The sequence below is a fragment of the Rhineura floridana genome, chromosome 3 (genome assembly GCF_030035675.1).
Source record: "Rhineura floridana isolate rRhiFlo1 chromosome 3, rRhiFlo1.hap2, whole genome shotgun sequence".
In the NCBI taxonomy this organism is placed as follows: domain Eukaryota; kingdom Metazoa; phylum Chordata; class Lepidosauria; order Squamata; family Rhineuridae; genus Rhineura; species Rhineura floridana.
Window position 1 is genome coordinate 197,384,493 of NC_084482.1, and position 19,477 is coordinate 197,403,969.

General features: G+C 43.2%; 1 protein-coding gene across 5 annotated transcripts; it reads left to right on the plus strand.

Moving 5' to 3' along the window:
• The first annotated feature begins 932 nt into the window (after positions 1–932).
• Positions 933–12,297, plus strand: LOC133381014 (zinc finger protein 501-like). Of its 5 annotated transcripts, XM_061619367.1 has the most exons (7): positions 933–974; positions 1,136–1,226; positions 1,894–1,962; positions 4,468–4,575; positions 6,025–6,147; positions 7,555–8,232; positions 9,317–10,491. In XM_061619367.1, exons 3-7 carry the CDS (start codon positions 1,932–1,934, stop codon positions 9,361–9,363), a joined length of 987 nt encoding a protein of 328 aa, XP_061475351.1. In that variant the 5' UTR covers positions 933–974; positions 1,136–1,226; positions 1,894–1,931; the 3' UTR covers positions 9,364–10,491. The 5 variants fall into 5 exon arrangements, with proteins under 5 accessions (XP_061475351.1, XP_061475352.1, XP_061475350.1 ...); XM_061619368.1 differs by lacking the exons at positions 1,136–1,226; positions 9,317–10,491 and adding an exon at positions 10,501–12,297 and having other exon boundaries at positions 940–1,093; XM_061619366.1 differs by having other exon boundaries at positions 940–1,226.
• The last annotated feature ends 7,180 nt before the right edge of the window (positions 12,298–19,477 follow it).

Genomic DNA, 19,477 nt, shown 5'->3' on the forward strand with positions numbered 1-19,477 from the left:
CCGTCTGAATGAAAAAGAATGGACACCCAGTAACCATACATTTAAAAATGCCCGCACAGACTTTTCTAGGCTTAGGTTTACTTAAACCAGGGGGGCTAACTCAGCAAATTTTCCTGGCCCCACAAGATGCCACCAATCTTGGCAGCAGTTGAAGATATTACAAAAATAGTCAGAGTGTGCTGGGCTGGGTGAAGACTAGCGCCCCGATGGGCATACATATTGCCCGCTCCCTGGTCATCAGGGCATTTGATGAGCTGAACACTCCCCCCCCAACTATCCTGCATGGTTTATTGAGAAGGGACTCTATGCCTCTGTGTATACATGTGTTGGCCAAGCGAGCGTGTACACCCACTTTTGGTCACAGCCACTGTTGAGATGCAGCCCCCAAAGGGTTGGCCAAGAGAGAATGTAGCCCTGGGGTAAAAAAAAAAACACGTTAGCCACCCTCCGAGGTAGCCACTGTGATGCCCTCCAGCTGTTATTGGACTTCAGTTCTCATCAGCCTCAGCCAGCATGGCCTGCGGTCATGGATTATGGGAGCTGTAGTTTAGCAACATGTGGGGGGCGCCGTGTTGGCTACCCCTGAGCAGACCTTGGAAAAGTTACTTTTTTGAACTACAACTCCCATCAGCCCAATGCAGTGGCCATGCTGGCTGGGGCTGATGGGAGTTGTAGTTTTAAAAAAGTAACTTTTCCAAGCTCTGCCCTTGAGTTAAGTCTTCCCGATTCCCCGCGCTCTTGCCAGCAGCATCGCCAGGTAAGAGCAGAGATTACTTTTGCTTACTTTAGAATAGACTACACCTCCCAGAAGCCCCGGTGTCTGGAAGGCAGGAAAGAAAAGGATTACGTCTTCCACTTGCTATTGGGCCACTTGGGCAACTGATGTTTCACTGGCTGAGAGAGTTGGCCGCCGCTGAGTGATTGGCTGTTTCCGAGAGAGGTTCGGGAAGTGCCTCTTGTTGCATGCGGCTGCGGTAAGACTGAGGCAGGAGGAGTCGGATTCTGGTAGTTGGTTGTGTAAACGGGATCAGGAATGGCAGCGGCAAGGAATCCGATTGGAGGAGTGTTTGAACTCCGTGGCTTGCAATTGCTGGTGAGGAAGGAGGGTGCACTGTGTTGTTTGTTTTTTCTACAGCAGGGATGAGGAACCTGTGTAGCCCTCCCGTCAGCCTCAGCTTGCATGGCCAAATGGTCGCAGGAACGTTAGGAAGCTGCCTTAAGCTGAGGTAGGTCATTGATCCATCGAGCTCAGCTGCTGTCACTGACTGGCAGCGACTCTCCGGGATTTCAGGCAGGGGTTTCTCCCAGAACGTGGGACCTTCTGCTTGCTGAGCAGGTGCTCTTACCACTACACTACGGCCCTTCCCCAGAGATAATAGTTGTATAACAAACTGTAAGTTACGGACTCCTTAACTGAAGTCATCTCTAAGTGTCTTCTGCAGATATTGCAGATATTGCAGATATTGCTCTCCAGATATTGAGCGACGACTTGAAGGCATATAACAACAGATCAGCCACCCTGGTCTAACATTTAGGAAGTGCCCTGCTGGGTCAAACCTAAAAGTGCCGTCTAGTCCAAAGCCTTGTCCTTCTTACAGTGACTAACCAGGTTTCTCTGGGTAAGCCCACAAAGAGGACATGAATACAACATTTTATATTCCACTGCCCTTCTGGAGCTTGCATACCACTTTTAGTTAAAACTATAGAATTCTCTATCACAAGATGTGGCCTAGCCTTAAGGGATAGCTACGTGAAGGGGCTGAGGAAGGGACATCTTTTTCTGATGCCGGGAAAGGTTTGAGTCATTGTATTTCATTGCCTGTGTGACGCTGAGCATCTGGAGATGGCCTTTTGTGCACTGGGAATTGAGTGGGGGGCTCTTTGTACTTTCAGAAGCCTTTGAGGAGGATTCCTTGAACCATGATGGCATAATGGAGAATTACAGTAATGCGGCCTTGCCAGGTAAGGGATGCACTTCCTTGAAAGGGGCAGAAAGTATCAGAATCTGCTAAATCCAAGACGGAAGAGTTCACATACTTTGTTAAATGAAATAGTTTTTTAAAAGCCTCTTGTTTGTTATGTTTCTCAACTATAAAAGACGATAAAGACACATGAAGTCCCATTATAGAGAGAATCGGGATTGCTTAACAGAATAGGAGATGTCTAAAATGTGGTGTTTCCAGTTCCGTGTTGTCCAGAAGGACCCCAAATACAATTTGTTAAAGTAATGGCTACAAATCAGGAAAAAACACATAATGGACTCTTCAGTGACCTTTAACTGCAAAATTATAATTCCAAGCTTTTTTGTTCAAAATGAAGAATTTGGGATCTTTGTCTGGAGACTGTTTCGTGGCACATTACTGCACTGTGTCTATTTGCTTCATTGTGTAGAATGAGCAAAGACAACTGAGTCACAGTCTGGAGTTTAAACAGAATGATATTTATTTACAGTACGGGCAGCAAGAAAAAGGGCTTTATAGCTTGAAGTACCAAATGTAATGCTACAGAACAGAGCAGGGGTGGGGAATCTTTGCTGAACTACAGTTCCCATCATTATTATCTGTTCTTGCTGTGGCTGATGGGAGTTGTAGTTCAGCAACATCTGGAGGACCAAAAGTTCCCACTCCTGGAATAGATGGTTATTTCAAAATTGTACGTGGGCTACCTGAACCCACATTGCTTTCACCAACAATTTACACTTAGTTCACTTCTGTGATAGAGACTGGGGCATGTGCATGGTTCCCAAAAAACCAACAGCCCTTATTTCCCTGGCTTCCATTCAGCTTTGTATTCCGAGGTAAGCTGGCAATTGGAGGTGGGTGTCCTTTCTGGTGGGGCAGGGGAGCAAGCTCTCTGCAGCTGCTCCTTCACTGGCCAATGGGAGGGCCAGGCTGGTTTTCCCTTTGTCGTGATGTCCTTCTGGGAGGCAAAGGGTGCAACCTTTCAGTGGCCCTTAGAACCCTCGATGGTGGCAGAGGCCAGACCAGGCTTCCCCTTCACTGTGCAGTCCCTGGTCGAGCAGAGTGGGCTTTAGGGTGTTCAGCCAAATTCCCACTGCTGCTACCTGCTTGTTTCTTTCCTTCCTTTTGGGTGCCAAGCGACTAATAAATCTAATAAATAATACTAATAATTTCCAGTTCCCAAGCCTGACCTCCTGTCGTGGATGGGAGAAGGGGAAGAGCCATGGGCGCCAGCATCAGGGCTTGGACCAGAACAAGCTCTCTGACACCAGTTAGGGTGATGGAGGGATCAGTGTGGGTTTTACTATCCTTCAATGTGGTCCCCATGGGACATGCCGAGGACTTTGTGTGTGTTCCACTTTTCCAGGAGTACAAAAGCGAAAAGAAAAGACCTACAGAAGTGTGGTTATTGGGCAGAGAAGTTGGCTTGTTGACAATCTCAGCTTTCTTTGGGGCAGAGCAATCTGAGCTCCCCTTGTGCTGGGCAAAAGGGTGTGTGGATTTGGCAGAGGTGTTCCTTCGTCCTGCTGTGCCAGCTAAGTCAGCCTCCTACCTGCCACTGCTAATGGAGTAGCGCAAACATCGCTCCACCAGTGCAGAGCTTCCCTTTCCACCCACAGAAGTGCCACTGGCAGAATCTCCACTGGTGCCAGCCAATGGAAAGCTCTGAAAGGGGACCTTCTGGGGAGGGGTTCAGCTGGCCTGAGAGCCAGTCCTGCCGCTGTTACATGATGCCATTGGGCCTGATCCAGACCCAATTGTAGGGCCAATTCCAGCCTGGCACAGTGATTGGCCTCCTTCCCCACCTTCTGTTCTGTGCTGACCCCACCGTTCTGTAAGCCCTGCTGGTTGGCGGCCAGCATTTGGATTGCTACCTAAAAGAGCAGGTTTCTAGCCCAGATGGATTGCCCATAGAATTAGAAGCCAGAGCTTGCAAATATCTCAGGGGTTAGGAGTTTTAGTGCCCTTCCTAGCTCATTGTCTCGCTTCTAACTACCAAATGAGAATAAATTATGCAAATTGAAAGAAATCATGCATTTTTTCATATTTTATAATATATAGATGCTGGTTGCTTGGATGCAGAGGATTTTTTTACTTTTTTATTTTCAGTATAGAGTGCACCCATCCCTAGAAATGCCTCCTACTGTGGCTTCATTTGCAGATGCTGTGCAATAGACCATACACTGAAGAATGTAAAAGTCCTGAAGTATATTTTCTGCATTTCTAGAAAGTGCTTTTGTGTGTTAACTGCCTGCGTAAATATGCCTCAAGTAGAGCTTTCCTCTATGCTGTGAAATTATTACTTTCGCTTGATATTTTTGTTATTGTCCATAATTTAGATAAGGAGACCCAAACAGGCAGGCGTGGAAGTTTATTTCTTCCATATAGTATTTACTCTAGACAATTGTGTGTTTGTTGATACAAATTTAAGAGGAAATTAGTTTGTATGAATTTCTCTCTCTTTTACTTTTATATTGGAGTATTCTTATATCTTGCTTTTGACCAGGGTTTCCTGATGTGGAGGTAAAGTTGGAGCAACAGGAAGAGCCGTGGGATGACCCAGGTCTCCTCCGAGCTTCTCAGGAAAGTCTGAATTTCCCAGCTGTCCAGTCAGGTGAGGGACGGGTACAGGTTTGCTGGTATGCACAGATCCTTTATTCAGTACAAGTTTCAGATGCATTTCCACCCTTTATTCTAACACCCTAAGTACCAATCATCAGAGAACAATTGGCCCTAAGATTGGGTTGGGGAACCATAGCCCCATGCCTCCCTATCCCGGCGTCAGGACTCTGCCTAGGCCTCTCCCCTCCCCAGGCCACACCTCCTTTTTCTAGGCCACGCCCCCTAGTGGCCACTCTGCACCCTCTTCAAGTGCTTCTGCCTGACTGGAATGTGTCCTTGGACTGTGCTAATGCCTCTTGCCTGTCTGGATGGAGAGACATGTGTATATGTAAATCTCTGATTTTTTGCGTGGCCCCACTGTTATCTCTGGTCCTGCCTATCCCTAGTATGTGGTACTTGAAAGGTTACCCACAAGGGAATGTAGCCCTTGGGTTCCCTACTTGTACCTTAGATGAAAAAATGGCCATGAAAAGAGTGGGTGGGAAGGTGGAAAGGGAGTTATATGGGAGCAGATTGCTTTGCGCTACGCAGTGAAAAAGAACAGAACTAGTGGTGGCTTCTGCTAAGCACTTCCAAGTGCAGTTCTGAATGTGTCAGTTGCAGAGATAAACCAGCATTGTCTGCTAATTTGGATCTTGGCTAGACCTGGAGTTAAGATTTTTCAGCCATGCGTCTTTTTATTTAAAAACAAAATTAAGCAAAGGTATATCCATTGGCAGATGCTCTCTTTGTAAATGATATATAAGCCACTCTGGGAACTTGTTGAACAGCAGGGTATAAATCCCTAAAAAAAGTTTTTATGATACTTTTGCAAATTTTAATTCTATTATAAGATTCCTGAGTTTAATCTATCAATCAATCACATTTTAAAATGTGTTTAAAACTAAATTAGCCCAAATCATAGCAAAGTGGTGTTTTTGTCAACACATAAAATAAAATAATCATAGAATTACATTTTCTCTCTGGGACGAAAGATACACTCACCCTCCCCATGAATTGATGTATGAGTACTACAGACATGATAGAGCAGGAGCACATCCTGAAATATGTTTGATGAAACATGACTTGTTTTTTAATATGTATTTTTCTTTTAAAATCTACTGAATTGTGGTAGCCTATGGCTCTGAGCAATAAAGATTCATAATCATAGAGTTGGAGAGGGCCTTGTAGCCCATCTAGTTCAATTCCCCACCCCCACCCCTGCTCAAAGGAGTAAATCTAGAGAATCGGAGCTAGAGTATTCTGCATCAAACGCTGGGTTGGACTAGCTGGCCTACAAGACCCCCTTCAATTCTATTATTGTTTGTATGAACACCTTAAACTGCAATTAGTTTTTCCATGTGAAAGAAAAAAACCTGGTTAAAAAAACCTACCTCTGTAAATCCTGCATCAACCCTATTTCAAAAGCTAAATTCCTTCTGTGTTTCTTTTGTCCCTGAAGTAGGATTTACAAATCCCAAATCTGATTTGATCTCATTGCCTGAAAAAGAAGAAAAGTCATTGATTCCAGATCAGGAGGCCTTAGAAGAGGAAGAAGAGGAGGTCTCATTAGACCGCAGTTCAGGTGGGTGAACACAACTCATATAAAAGCATTTTTTTTAAAAAAAATATTCATTAAACAATTTGTACACCACTTCATTGTAAAAACCTCTAAGCAGTTTCCATAAAAATTCAAAATATAAATAAAATCAGCACTTAAAAATATACATTTTAAAAATATTGCACATTAAAATACATGTCAACTTTACATTTATTTTATGCCTAACCAAAACAAGCTTTTAGCAAGAACTGAAAACAGTACAGCAAAGGTGCCTGCCTGCTGTAAGGGGGTAGGGAGTTCCAGAGTGTAGCTGCTGCCACACTGGAAGGTGGGTTCCTTACAAGTGCAGAACAGATATTAGATTTGGGAGGAAGGGCAGGATATAAATGTAATAAAATTAATGTAATAATATGAATAATAGATCCCTTAGCCTAATTTCATGTGGCTGTCAAAAGAAGGGAGAAATGGAGGAGAATGTGGCCCTCAACAGATTATCCTCCAAAGGGAATGCAGCCACCAACGGATGATCACCCAAGGGACTATGGAGCTTGACAGATAAAAAGCTCCTCAACCCTGCACTGGAAAACTACACTTGGGTGGTACAATTTTCTTATTTTATTTTTTTGGATATATGTCCTGCCTTTTAGAAAGTCTTCTTGAAAGGCAGTTCAAGTCACCATTAACTGTGGAGCTGAGGAAAGAATGTGCTTCCACAAGATCTTCTGCTGTTTCAGGACAGGCATGTGCGAGAGAAATACAATAAAGCATATACCTATTCTGCAAAGAAGTTTGTTTTCCTTTACAAGTAAAATAGAGCAAACATTTTTACCCCGCCTTGCCTAGAATTGTGGTGGGGCCACTGGGAGCCAAAGGCGACCACAGAAGTGGAGCGTGCTCTTGCACTCTGGTCCTGCTTCCTAGTCCAGCACTTTAACCACTACACTACGCAGTTGTTGGAAAAGGTCTTTGAGGTCCATTCAAACACTGATAAAGATGAGCCCACACATCTCTCTTTTGGAAGGGAGTTCCAGAAATATAGGGCCACCACCAAAAAGATCTTCTGTGCCCACTAAACTAATAGAGCTTGTTGACAGATTTATGTGTATAGCCTCTGAGGACAATCTTAAGGTGCTCACATAAAGACACTATGATACCAGCAGTCTTGTTTTTACATCCAATAATTGAACTTGCTGTTTTCACCATCACCCATGCTGAATGGATATTTCACTGAGTTATCTGCCATGACCCCAAAATCATTTTCTTGGCTAGAAACTACCAGTTCAGGGCCCATAGATAGGTTTCTTGCCCTAGGGACCCCAAATATCTGGAGAACCTCTATTTTTCAGTGTATTTATATTTTGCTTTTTAGATTCTTTCCTCCTCAGGTTCAGCAGTTGAAGAGTTTCTATATTTTTCCTTTTATCCCAACAGATGAGATCAAGAAAAGACATTCGTGCCCAGAGTGTGGAATGTGTTTTACTCAGAAAACAAACCTTGTCAGACATAAGCGAGTTCACACAGGAGAGAAACCCTACAAGTGTTTAGAGTGTGGAAAATGTTTCAGTCAACAATCAAACTTTGTGACCCACCAGAGAGTCCACACTGGAGAGAAACCCTATAAATGCTTGGTGTGTGGGGAACGTTTCACAAACCGGCAAGGCTTTGTGAGACACCAGAGAATCCACACAGGTGAGAAACCCTACAACTGCTTGGAATGCGGGAAGTGTTTTTCCCACCACTCAAACTTTGTGAACCATCAGAGGATCCACACAGGAGAGAAACCCCATAAGTGTTTCGAGTGTGGGAAATGCTTTGCTCAAAAAACCCATCTAGTCAAACACCAGAGAATCCACACGGGTGAGAAGCCATACACATGCTCAGAGTGTGGGAACTCTTTTGCTTGCCACTCAAATCTTGTAACCCACCAGCGAGTCCACACAGGAGAGAAGCCCTATCAGTGCCTGGAGTGTAGGAAGTGCTTTGCGCACCGTTCAGCTTTTGTGAGCCACAAGAGAGTCCACACAGGGGAGAAGCCCTATCAGTGCCTGGAGTGTGGGAAGAGGTATAGTGAGCGATCTACGCTTATGCGACATCAAACAACATGTGCAGGTGAGAATGCTCTTTGTCTCCAAGAGATAAGCTGTGATGCCATGTAAATGCAGGGAGGGAAGCACCAGATGTTGCACTGAGTACAGGAGTTAACCTCCTGTGAATCACCTTTTTTTAAAAAAAATAGTTGTAAAATAAATAAATAGATGTTGTTTCATTAAAATATTTTTATTTATTACATTTATACTCCGCCTTTCTTGTCATGATAGAAACCCAAGGTGGCTTGTATATGGTTCCCAGGCAGTCTCCTATCCAGGCACTGACCAGACCTGACCCTGCTTAGCTTCAGCAGAGTGCTGGCTTCATGTGCCGTGGGACCATAGCTTGGAACATATATATTGTGTTTATATGTCGCCTTCATGAGTGAAACTCATAAAGGCAGCTTCCAATAAAATCCAACCCCACCCCAAGTAAAATTAGTAACTCAACTGCATTCAGGAAAAGGTCAACCCTATCTGAAAAGCCTTCAGTGTCTGGTCTGGCAGAGCCCTAAACCCACAGCTACTAGCCATGGTGTCTGTGTTCTGCCTCCATTGTCAGAGGCAGTATGCTTCTGAATGCCAGTTGCTGGGAATCACAAATGGCTGTTGTGCTCAGGTCCGTCTTGCAGACTTCCCACTGGGTCATCTGGTTGGCCACTGTGAGAGACAGGATGCTGAATTAGATGGGCCTTTGACCTGAGCTGGCAGAGCTCACCTTAAGTTCTTTTGTCCATGGGTTTTAGAATGCTCTTGCTCTCAAGCCTGCTGATTTGACTGTTCCTGGTAGTGGTCAAGGAGGGAACTCTGTTGTTGATCTCAGAGTGGAGTCAGATTGGCACAAGTGTAAGTGATCCTCCAAACAGCCCAGATACAAACCATTTAAGGCAGAGGTGGGGGATCTTCTTTCAGCCCAAGGGCTTTATTCCCTTGTGGGCAACCTTTTGGGGCCAGAAGCCAATGGTGGGCAGGGCTGGAAGCAGCAAGTCGGCGGAGCAATGGATGGGGCTTACAACCCTTGCTCAGCAGGCAATATTCCAGCCCCACAAAATCCAGACGTTTCTTTCTACATGTATATTCCCCAAATCTTGCCATCCTTTCTCCAGGTGGGCAAGAGGCATTATCAGAGTTCCAGCCGAGCAAAAGCACTTGAGGAGGATGCGGAGCGGTGCCCGTGAGGGGTATGGCCTGTGGAGAGTCTCGAAGGCCAGAGAAGCCTGAGGCGCTGCGTTTGGCCCCTGGCCCGGAGGTTTCTCATCCCTGGTCACCCTATAATAAACATGAATATAGTACTTCAGAATTTCCAAAGAATTTCAATATTCCAGAATCTCAAACCTACATCTGACTTGTATTGTGTGTTGCGATTTTTATCGTATTGTTCTATTTACTGTATTGAGTTTTGCTTGGTATGCTTTTGTACTGTTATCTTTATTCTGTATATGTTTTTGAGATTTTTTTTTTGTAAGTCGCTTTGAGTTTCATTTTGGGGGAAAAGCGACTAATAAATATCATTAATATGTAAATAAATAAATACGTTGTCCCAGCAATCCTTACCTCATCCTTCTCGTTGTCCCATATTGCAAATGGAGGAGACGTAGGCTCAAACAGCATGACAAAGCATGGTTTGGCATGATGTCTGAGCTAAACTTGTCTAACAAACCAGGAGTCACTGCCAAACCAGGATCTGAAACCATGTTTTGAAGCTGGTTTGCAAAGAGTGGTTCGGTATTACATCTATTCTAAGAAACTGTGCCTCAGTTTTGTTCCTGTCTTCTGTTAGTTGGTTATTTGATTATTTGCTTAAGCATTTTTATCCTGCCCTTCAGGCAAAAAGGCTCCCAGAAGAACTTTCATAAGAGCAATAAAAAGAAGACAATCCCTGCCAGCAGGTTTAAAATCTAGGAGACATAGCACAAAAGGAAAAAGGGAGGAGGAGCGGAGAATATGTTAATTCATACATCATTTCTTAAAGTTACATATTAGTTCCTATAATGACCAGTTGGAATGGAAACAGGGCAGGGAGAGGGGAAGCTACATGTTACTTTATTTTAAATTGCATTATTTTTACATTTTTGTTTGCCACCCAGGCTCCTTTGGGATGAAAGATGGGATAAATAAATAAATATATATGTAACCTAGCCAATGGAGCGGGCCCTGAAGTTCTGTCTCTCTTTTGCAGCCTAATGGCATAGTTGTTGCTAGGGGGCAAGAGTTACTTTCATTGCCCTTTCCTTTTTCAAAGGTCTGTATGAATAATTCTTTGTCTGCTTTTTAAATTTTTGTTTTTCAGCATTTCTTGAGAAGAAAGGACATTCCAGCCCACAGTATGGATAGCTTTTCCAGGGAAATCAGGCCTGACAGGACATCAGAGAAGCAACATAGGAAATCTTAAGTGTTTGAAAGGTTTACATGTGGGAAAAGGCACTGCCATCTCAGAGTTTTCATGTTCACGTGCAAGTTCTTGAGAATGGCAGAAGACTGAATCAGTGATGGAGGACCCTTTCAGCTGAGTGTATATCAGGGATGGGAAATCTGTGATTCTCCTGATGTTTCTGGACTCAAACTCCCATCATCCCTAACCGTTGGTCTTGCTGGCTGAGGCTGGTGGGAGCTGGGAGTCTAGCAGCACTTGGTGATTCTTTCACGCTCTGCATGCAGAAAACATGAATGGAAGAAGATGGTTATAATAGGGCAAGAACCCATCCAAATCCTTGTGAAATAGAATGAAGGGTTTGGGTGATTTGCAGCTGCATTGATGATTTCCAAGCTGCTATTTTTTAAAAGTGGCCATTAGGGTTGCCAGCTTTTCAACCTGCCACTGCAGCTGTGCCTTTCACAGCAACTTGGCATGCAGGTACTGATAGTACTTGTTCTCCATGCCATGAAAATGGGCTTCCCAGAGGCGTCTGGTTGGCCACTGTGAGAACAGGATGCTGGACTAGATGGGCTGTTGGCCTGATCCAGCAGGGCTCTTCTTCACGTTCTTTACAGCTTTGCCTAGTGATTTCTGTAGATCAGGCTGCTGTTAAAGGCATGACACAAGATTAAGTCAGGCCCGGTTTCTCTGGTCAGTTGGCATCCTTCACCCAAGAACAAGATCATTTCTGATTTGGGAGAATGAGTGTCTTTTCTCCCCATCTCTCTCATGCATAGCGGTGGCCCTTGCAACGCCCATAATGCCACTGGTAGCCAACATGGTGCCCTGCAGATCTTGTTGGACCGCAACTCCCATCAGCCCCAGTCAGCATGGTCAATTGTCAGGGGCGATGGGAGTTCTATTCTAACACTTAGATTGTCTGGGGAAATTCCTCTTGTGGTACCACACCCTACAGAATGTCATAGGGCAGTTCCTCAAAACCAGGAATTTTTTCTGCATTATGGAATCCCCTTCTCTCTGCCATAAGTGAAGCAGAAGCCGTTGCTTGCTTCAGACGTCTTGCAAAATTGTACTGTTTGCCCAGGCTGGCTCTGACCCATAAGATCAGACCTTGTTTTTATCTGTATGAGTCCCCCACACCCATTTTTATATGCCTTTATACTATTGTTTTACTGGTTTTATGTTGCATTTTGGTTAGAAGGATATTGTTTAAATGTCTTTATGTTGTGCATCACTTAAAGAGTTTTTTTTAAAAAACATTAAGCGGTTTATAAATGCTTTAAATTAAATAAATAGCTGGAGGGCACCAGGTAAGCTACCCCTGCCATAATGGCTGAACCAATAAAATACTGACTGGTTGAATATTGGTGACACTCAGCTTTGTGATCAATACCTAGATATGCTTAAGGGCATATCTGGTTCACAGGTGAGCAAAACTGGCTTGTGCCAGCTCCTAAGCCTCTTCCTCCCATATAGACCATTCATGCAGTCATGTGTGAACCGGCTTGTTCTGAGCCAAGATCACCCTGTATAACTAGAGAGAATGTCTGAGCTGTTTTTAGCCTGTTCCACATATTTACTCTGACTTTTTAACATTTGGTTCGTAAATGCAGTTCATTCGTTGTGATCTCATATTATTCCATGCCTGTTTTTATTTCTTACTGTTTTGTACATCTTTTGTTTGCTGTTGCAGAAAAAGACACAGTAAAGTGCTGCATTTTTTAAAAAAACATCTTGCTGCCTTTTCTGTCAACTCTCACTCTGGCTGAAGTTAAAATAACTATCAGTTCCACCTTTCTGTTTCATCGGATTGGGGGGCACACCTTAAAACCAGCTATTAAGGGTTCAAAACATGACAAGCTTAACACCAGGATAGCCTTAATCCATACCAGCGACTACAGTATTTTACTGTCTCCATATTGCAGGAACCTTTGGCATTCCAGATGTTGCTGAACTACAACTCGCATCAGCCCCGGCAAGCACAGCCAATGGACAGGAATGATGGGAGCTATAGTTCAACAACATCTTGAGGGCCAAAGGTTCTCTGCACCTGCTGTATTGTTTCTATGTGCAAGAGACTGGAGCGAGAACTCGGATACATCTATTATTATTTATTTATTATTATCTAAGAAGCTACGTCAAGGAAATGGAGAGCCTTGCAGCATTATATTGACTTGGATGAGGAGGTGCAGGGAATGCTTATCAAATTTGCAGATGATACCAAACTGTAGGAATAGCTAATACCCTAGAAGGCAGGAACAAAATTCAAAGTGATCTTGATAGGCTGGAGTATTGGGCTGAAAACAACAATGAAATTTAACAGAGGTCAGTGCAAAGTTCTACAACTAGGAAAAAGAAACCAAAAGCACAGTAATAAGATGGGGGGATACTTGGCTCAGCAATACTACATGTGAGAAGGATCTTGTTTATCACAAGCTGAGTATGAGCCAACAGTGGGTTGTGGCTGCATTAACAAAAGTATAGTTTCCAAATCATGTGTAGTTCCCCTCTATTCAGCACTGGTTGGGCCTTATACTGAGTACTGCTTCCAGTTCTGGACACTGCACTTTATGAAGGATGCAGACAAACTGGAACAGATTCAGAGGAGGGCAACAAGGATGATCAGGGGATTGAAACAAAGCTCTAAGAGGAGAGACTGAAAGAACTGGGCATGTTTAGTCTTTATAAGACTGAGGGGAAATATGTTAGCACTCTTCAAGCACTTGAAAGGGGGCCACGATCTGTTCTTGATCGTCCCAGAGTGCAGGACACGGAATAATGGCCTCAAGTTGCAGGAAGCCAGATTTTGAGTGAACATGAGGAAAAACTTCCTAACAGAGTGGTACGACAATGGAACCAATTACCTAGGGAGGCATTCAAGGGGCAGCTGGACAGCCATCTGTCGAGTATGCTTTAAATTGGATTCCTGCATTGAGCAGAGGGTTGGACGTGATGGCCTCATAGGCCCCTTCCAACTGCTATTCTATGATTCATTTGTTCCAATGTGGACTCAAAATGAGTTTGCAGTTCTAAATAGTTATTCCAACATTCTTTTCAGTTTTTGGTTCAACATGGCTTTATGAATCAACTTTGTCTGTGGTAAAAATAGTAAAATCAAAATATAGGTCACAAATATTGGAGGAAAATGTGGAGGTGGAGTTTCGATGTATTCGAACTGATTTTATGCCCAGTTTCCCTGCAGTACTTAATTAAAAGATATGTCAGATTTCTCATTAATTCTATCAATAATTAATTCAAAACATTATTGCCTTGTTGGCCCCTTCCAACTCTACTATTCTACGATTCTATTTTTCTACCCTTGAAATACAGTTAAATATGTTTGTCCTGTGGCAAAAATGTTAACACATTCACCACAATTTTGTTAAATATGAAAAAACTGCTGTACAGAGCTACAATTGCCAGAGTGGTTTAACAGTCAGTCTCTCTTCCAGGGAACTCTGAAAAAATTTACAGCTCTCTGAGGGAACATGCACGCGTGTGTGTTTCCTAACAACTCTCAGCATCCTCACAAAATACACTTCCCAGGATACTTTGAGGGAAGTCATGACTGTTTATAGTGGAATAATAGCAGCACATGAATGTGGTCTGTGTGTAGGGACTGGGGTCATGCATGCCAGTCTGCGCCGAGTACCCCTTCTCCACTTTCACATTGTGGAGAACAAGCTGGGAGACTGGCTTGTTGCCCATGAGTGGCTGCCCAATCAGTAATTGGCCAGGATGGGCCACAGGTAAGGGTGGGGCTGATATTATTATTATTTATTATTTATTAAACTTATATACCGCCCGACTAGCAATAGCTCTCTGGGCGGTGAACAACAAAATACAATAAAATGAACAATATAATACAATAACAATAAAGCAATCAAAAATCAATAACAGCAAACATAAGAAAATAAATTAAGTTAAAATGCAAAAAGTTAAAATGCTTTGGGAAAGAGGAAGGTTTTAACTTGGCGCCAAAAGGATAACAATGTCGGCGCCAAGTGAACCTCCTCAGGGAGACTGTTCCACAGTTCGGGGGCCACCACTGAGAAGGCCCTAGATCTTGTCACCACCCTCCGGGCCTCTCTATGAGTCGGGACCCGGAGGAGGGCCTTCGTAGCAGAACGTAGTGTATGGGCCGGTTCGTAGCTGGAGAGGCGTTCCGACAGGTATCGTGGTCCCGCACCGTATAAGGCTTTATAGGTTAACACCAGCACTTTGAATCTGGTCTGGAAGCAAATAAGAGGCTGCAAGCCTCCAGACTCCTGCTGATGGCTTATAAGCCTCAAAGGGGGTACAGGTGAAGGAGCCAGAGCAAAGCTTCCACTAAGGAGGATATAGTCATTGGTAGGGGAGTGACAGGGTTAGTAAGGTGATGTGAGCCAGTGTGGTGTAGTGGTTAGGGCCAGAGACACAAGGGTTGAAATCCCCATGAAGCTCACTGGGTGTCCTTGGGCCAATTGCAGTCTCATATCCTAACCTACCTTACAGGGTTGTTGCGAAGATAAAATGAAGGTGGGGGAGAATCATGAACACCACCATGAGCATTTTTTTTCTGGCCAAGAATTATCAGGATTATTCCCAATCTCAAGGGGGCTTCTAACTTTGTTCAGGTGAACTTCATGTCAAGCAAGTGAAAGCAGGGATGGAAGGGGCACACAAAGGAATTTTGGGACAAGGCCAGCACATGTGCACATCTAGCCCCTACACAGATTTAGCCTTCCCATGACCAAACTAGGATTGTTGTCATATCTGTTTCTAAAACAGCAGCATTCAACGAGGCTTATCTATAATCTATTTTTGTTTTTAATGCTGGGGGGGGGAAGTGACTTCTTTTAACTGTATGAACATAAATTATTTACTTTATTTTCCTGTTGCAAAACAGTGGTTATATTTTAAAAAAAACTTCAGGGGAAATATCACAAAGAAGTTCAGTTCCTTACAATGATTACAACCCAGATCCCTGGGTGGAATTCAACTCCTCCCTCTCCCCCCTCCCATCCCCCCTAAATCTGTTCCACAGGAGGACAGGGTGGGGTGGGGAGTCCTGTTGTACAAGTGAAAATCCTTGCGCTGATGAGGCACATTAATACAATACTGCCCCATTTGTGAATGGCAGAGTGAGAAGTCGCCTCACATCCTGCCCACACTCCTGGGGCAACACATCTTCAAAAGCCACAGAGTGCCACATGCAAGGGAAATTGGTGAGGTTTGTGTGTGTGCTGGAGGTAGGCAAGACTGCTGTGTGCTCAAGATCCTGCTTGTGGGCATCTCATATGTGGCCATCCCTAGGGCTGATGGGAGTTGTAGTTCAGTAAGATCTGGCAGGCCAAACGTTCCCCAATCCTGGACTAGATCAGAGACAGGGAACCAGTGGCCCTTCCGGTACAACTCCCAGCATCACTGACCATATTGGCTGAGGCTGACAGGAGCTGGAGTCCACAACACCTGAAAGGCTCCATGTTCCCCATGCCTAATCTAGGGTTTAGTTCCTTCCTTAACTCCCTGTAAGGTAGGATTATTCCTACATAATGCAGATCTGTGTACATATTTCATATAAAGCAATGATGTTGTTATGTGCCTCAAAGCTGATCACGACTTATGGCGACCTTGTGAATCAGTGACCTCCAAGAGCATCTGTTGTGAACCACCCTGTTCAGATCTTGTAAATTCAGGGCTGTGGCTTCCTTTATGGAATCAATTCATCTCTTGTTTGGCCTTCCTCTTTGTCTACTCCCTTCTGTTTTTCCCAGCATTATTGTCTTTTCTAGGGAATCATGTCTTCTCATGATGCGTCCAAAGTATGGTAACCTCAGTTTCATTGTTTTAGCTTCTAGTGATAGTTCTGGTTTAATTTGTTCTAACACCCAATCATTTGTCTTTTTCGCAGTCCATGGTATGCGCAAAGCTCTCCTCCAACACCACATTTCAAGTGAGTTGATTTTTCTCTTATCCGCTTTTTTCACTGTCCAACTTTCACATCCATACATAGAGATTGGGAATACCATGGTCTGAATGATCCTGACTTTGGTGTTCAGTGATACATCTTTGCATTTGAGGACCTTTTCTAGTTCTCACATAGCTGCCCTCCCAAGTCCTAGCCACCTTCTGATTTCTTGACTATTGTCTCCATTTTGGTTAATGACTGTGCCAAGGTATTGATAATCCTTGACAAGTTCAATGTCCTCATTGTCAACTTTAAAGTTGCATAAATCTTCTGTTGCCATTACTTTAGTCTTTTTGACGTTCAGCTGTAGTCCTGCTTTTGTGCTTTCCTCTTTAACTTTCATCAGCATTCGTGTCAAATCATTACTGGTTTCTGCTAGTAGTATGGTGTCATCTGCATATCTTATTGATATTTCTCCCTCCAATTTTCACACCTCCTTCATCTTGGTCCAATCCCACTTTCTGTATGGTATGTTCTGCGTACAGATTAAACAAACAGAGTGATAAAATACACCCGTTTTTCCATATTCTGTCCTTACAGTAGCCTCTTGTCCAGATTATAGGTTGCGCATCAGGACAATCAGATGCTGTGGCACCCCCATTTCTTTTAAAGCATTCCATAGTTTTTCATTATCTACACAGTCAAAGGCTTTGCTGTAATCTATAAAGCACAGGGTGATTTTCTTCTGAAATTCCTTGGTCCGTTCCATTATCCAACGTATGTTTGCGATATGATCTCTGGTGCCTCTTCCCTTTCTAAATCCAGCTTGGATGTCTGGCATTTCTCACTCCATATATGGTAAGAGCCTTTGTTGTAGAATCTTGAGCATTTCTTTACTTGCATGGGATATTAAGTCAATAGTTCAATAATTACCGCATTTCCTGGGATCCCCTTTCTTTGGAATTGGGATATATATTGAATGCTTCCTGTCTGTGGGCCATTGTTTAGTTTTCCATATTTCTTGACAAACTTTTGTCAAAATTTGGACAGATTCAGTCTCACCTGCTTGTAGCAAATCTATTGGTATGCCATCTGTTCGTGGTGATTTGTTTCTTCCAAGTATTTTAAGAGCAACTTTCACCTCACATTCCAAAATTTCTGGTTCTTCTTCATACGGTTTCTCCTTGAATTAATCTGTCATCCTGGGATCTCTTTTATGGAGTTCTTCAGTCTATTGCTGTAAAGCAATACAGTGTAAAGCAATGATAAGCCAACAATTTATGTGGAACAGTATCTATCATTCAACCAGCAACTTATCCAGTACATTTACAGTGCAATCCTGTACATGTCTCCTCAGAAGCTAAGTTCTATTGAGTTCAATGGAATTTACTCTGATACATCTGTACAGAGTTGCAGCCTTACAGCACAATCCTTTTTTTTTTTTTTTTCAATAATTTTTATTCAGATTTTCATAAAACATACAAGACGAAATCATAAAACATTCAAAGACAAAAAACAAAATCAAAAATAGTTGAACAAAAAAAAAAAAAGAAAAAAAAAAGAAAAATAAAAAATAAAGAGTAAAATATTGACTTCCCATTTGTCAAAGATCAAATCAGTTATAAGTCTTACAGCACAATCCTAACCGTGTTTACTTCGAAGGAGGTCCTACTGAAATCAATGGGGCTTACTCCCAAGTAAGTGGCATTAAGATTGCCACCTCCTTAATCTTAGACAATTTAATTGTAAAAGTGGGTGATCTTATACTAAAAATTTATTTAATTCAATTTAAATTGTAAAAAACCATGTAAAACACTAATTTTTCAATATAAAATGTAAATGTACTGCCTTCAAGCCGATTCTGACTTATGGCGACCCTATGAATAGGGTTTTCATGAGGCTGAGAGGCAATGACTGGCCCAAGGTCACCCAGTGTACTTCATGGCTATGTGGGGATTTGAACCCTGGTCTCCTGGGTCGTAGTCCAACACCTTAACCACTACACCACACTGGCTCTCAATTTTTCAATACTTCTGTCAAATTAAGTAACAATAATGAAAGGCCAATACTTTCATGCAAATAGCCTAGGACTATTGGATTCCTGCATTGAGCAGGGGGTTGGACTCGATGGCCTTATAGGCCCCTTCCAACTCTACCATTCTATGAGGACAAATCCCTAAATAATTATTATGTGCCTCTACATTGCCATCTCTTTCCCAAGTTACATTTACTGTGCTACAAAAAATATTTACAGGACAAAGAATGTATTCAACATAATTCACTCATCAAATCCCATTCTACAACATCCAGCACACGAATACTGTACATCAAATATCAATCTTGAGTTAAATCTGTCAGATGTAACCAGTTACCCAGTATTTATGCAACATCCTCAATAGAATTAGCATTCAAATTTGTCGATTTTCTTAAAGTAAAAGGATAACACAAATCCTAACAGAAATCATCCCATAGTTCTTCTTTTCGGTTCTTCACTGACATCTTTATGGGCCTCACTTTCAGCATGTGGCCATCTACTCAACAGTAGATAACGTGTTGTAGTCCACCCACATCTGGAGGGCCACAGCTTCCCCATCCCTGCTCTATGGACTTGTATTGGTTGCTGTAATATGGTTTGCTCTCCCTGACTCCCATTTCATAGGAAGCTGCCCTACCATGTCAGATCATTGATCCTAGCTCAGTCATCTGATGCAGGGTTTCAGGTAAGGGTCTCTCCCAGTCTCACCTGGACATGGCAGGGGCAGAACCTGGGACCTTCTGCATGGGCTCTTCCCCCAAGATCCCCTTTCGCATTTCAAACAATGCCCCAGCCTCCAAATCACCTTGACTCACACTGATGGGACTGCAGGCTCTTTTCTCCTTGTGTAGCTTTCCCCGACTTGGTGCCCTCCAGTTCTTTTGGACTTGCAATTTCCATCAGCCCCAGCTATCCTGATGGGAACTGTAAGTCCAAAATATCTGGAGGGCGCCATGTTGGGGAAG

Excerpts from the sequence above, each read along its gene's own strand:
- LOC133381014 (XM_061619367.1), top strand. The coding sequence starts at position 1,932 with ATGGAGAATTACAGTAATGCGGCCTTGCCAG. Across the intron at positions 4,576-6,024 it reads TTTCCCAGCTGTCCAGTCAG|TAGGATTTACAAATCCCAAA; the intron begins GTGAGGGACGGG and ends TTGTCCCTGAAG. Across the intron at positions 6,148-7,554 it reads CTCATTAGACCGCAGTTCAG|ATGAGATCAAGAAAAGACAT; the intron begins GTGGGTGAACAC and ends TTATCCCAACAG.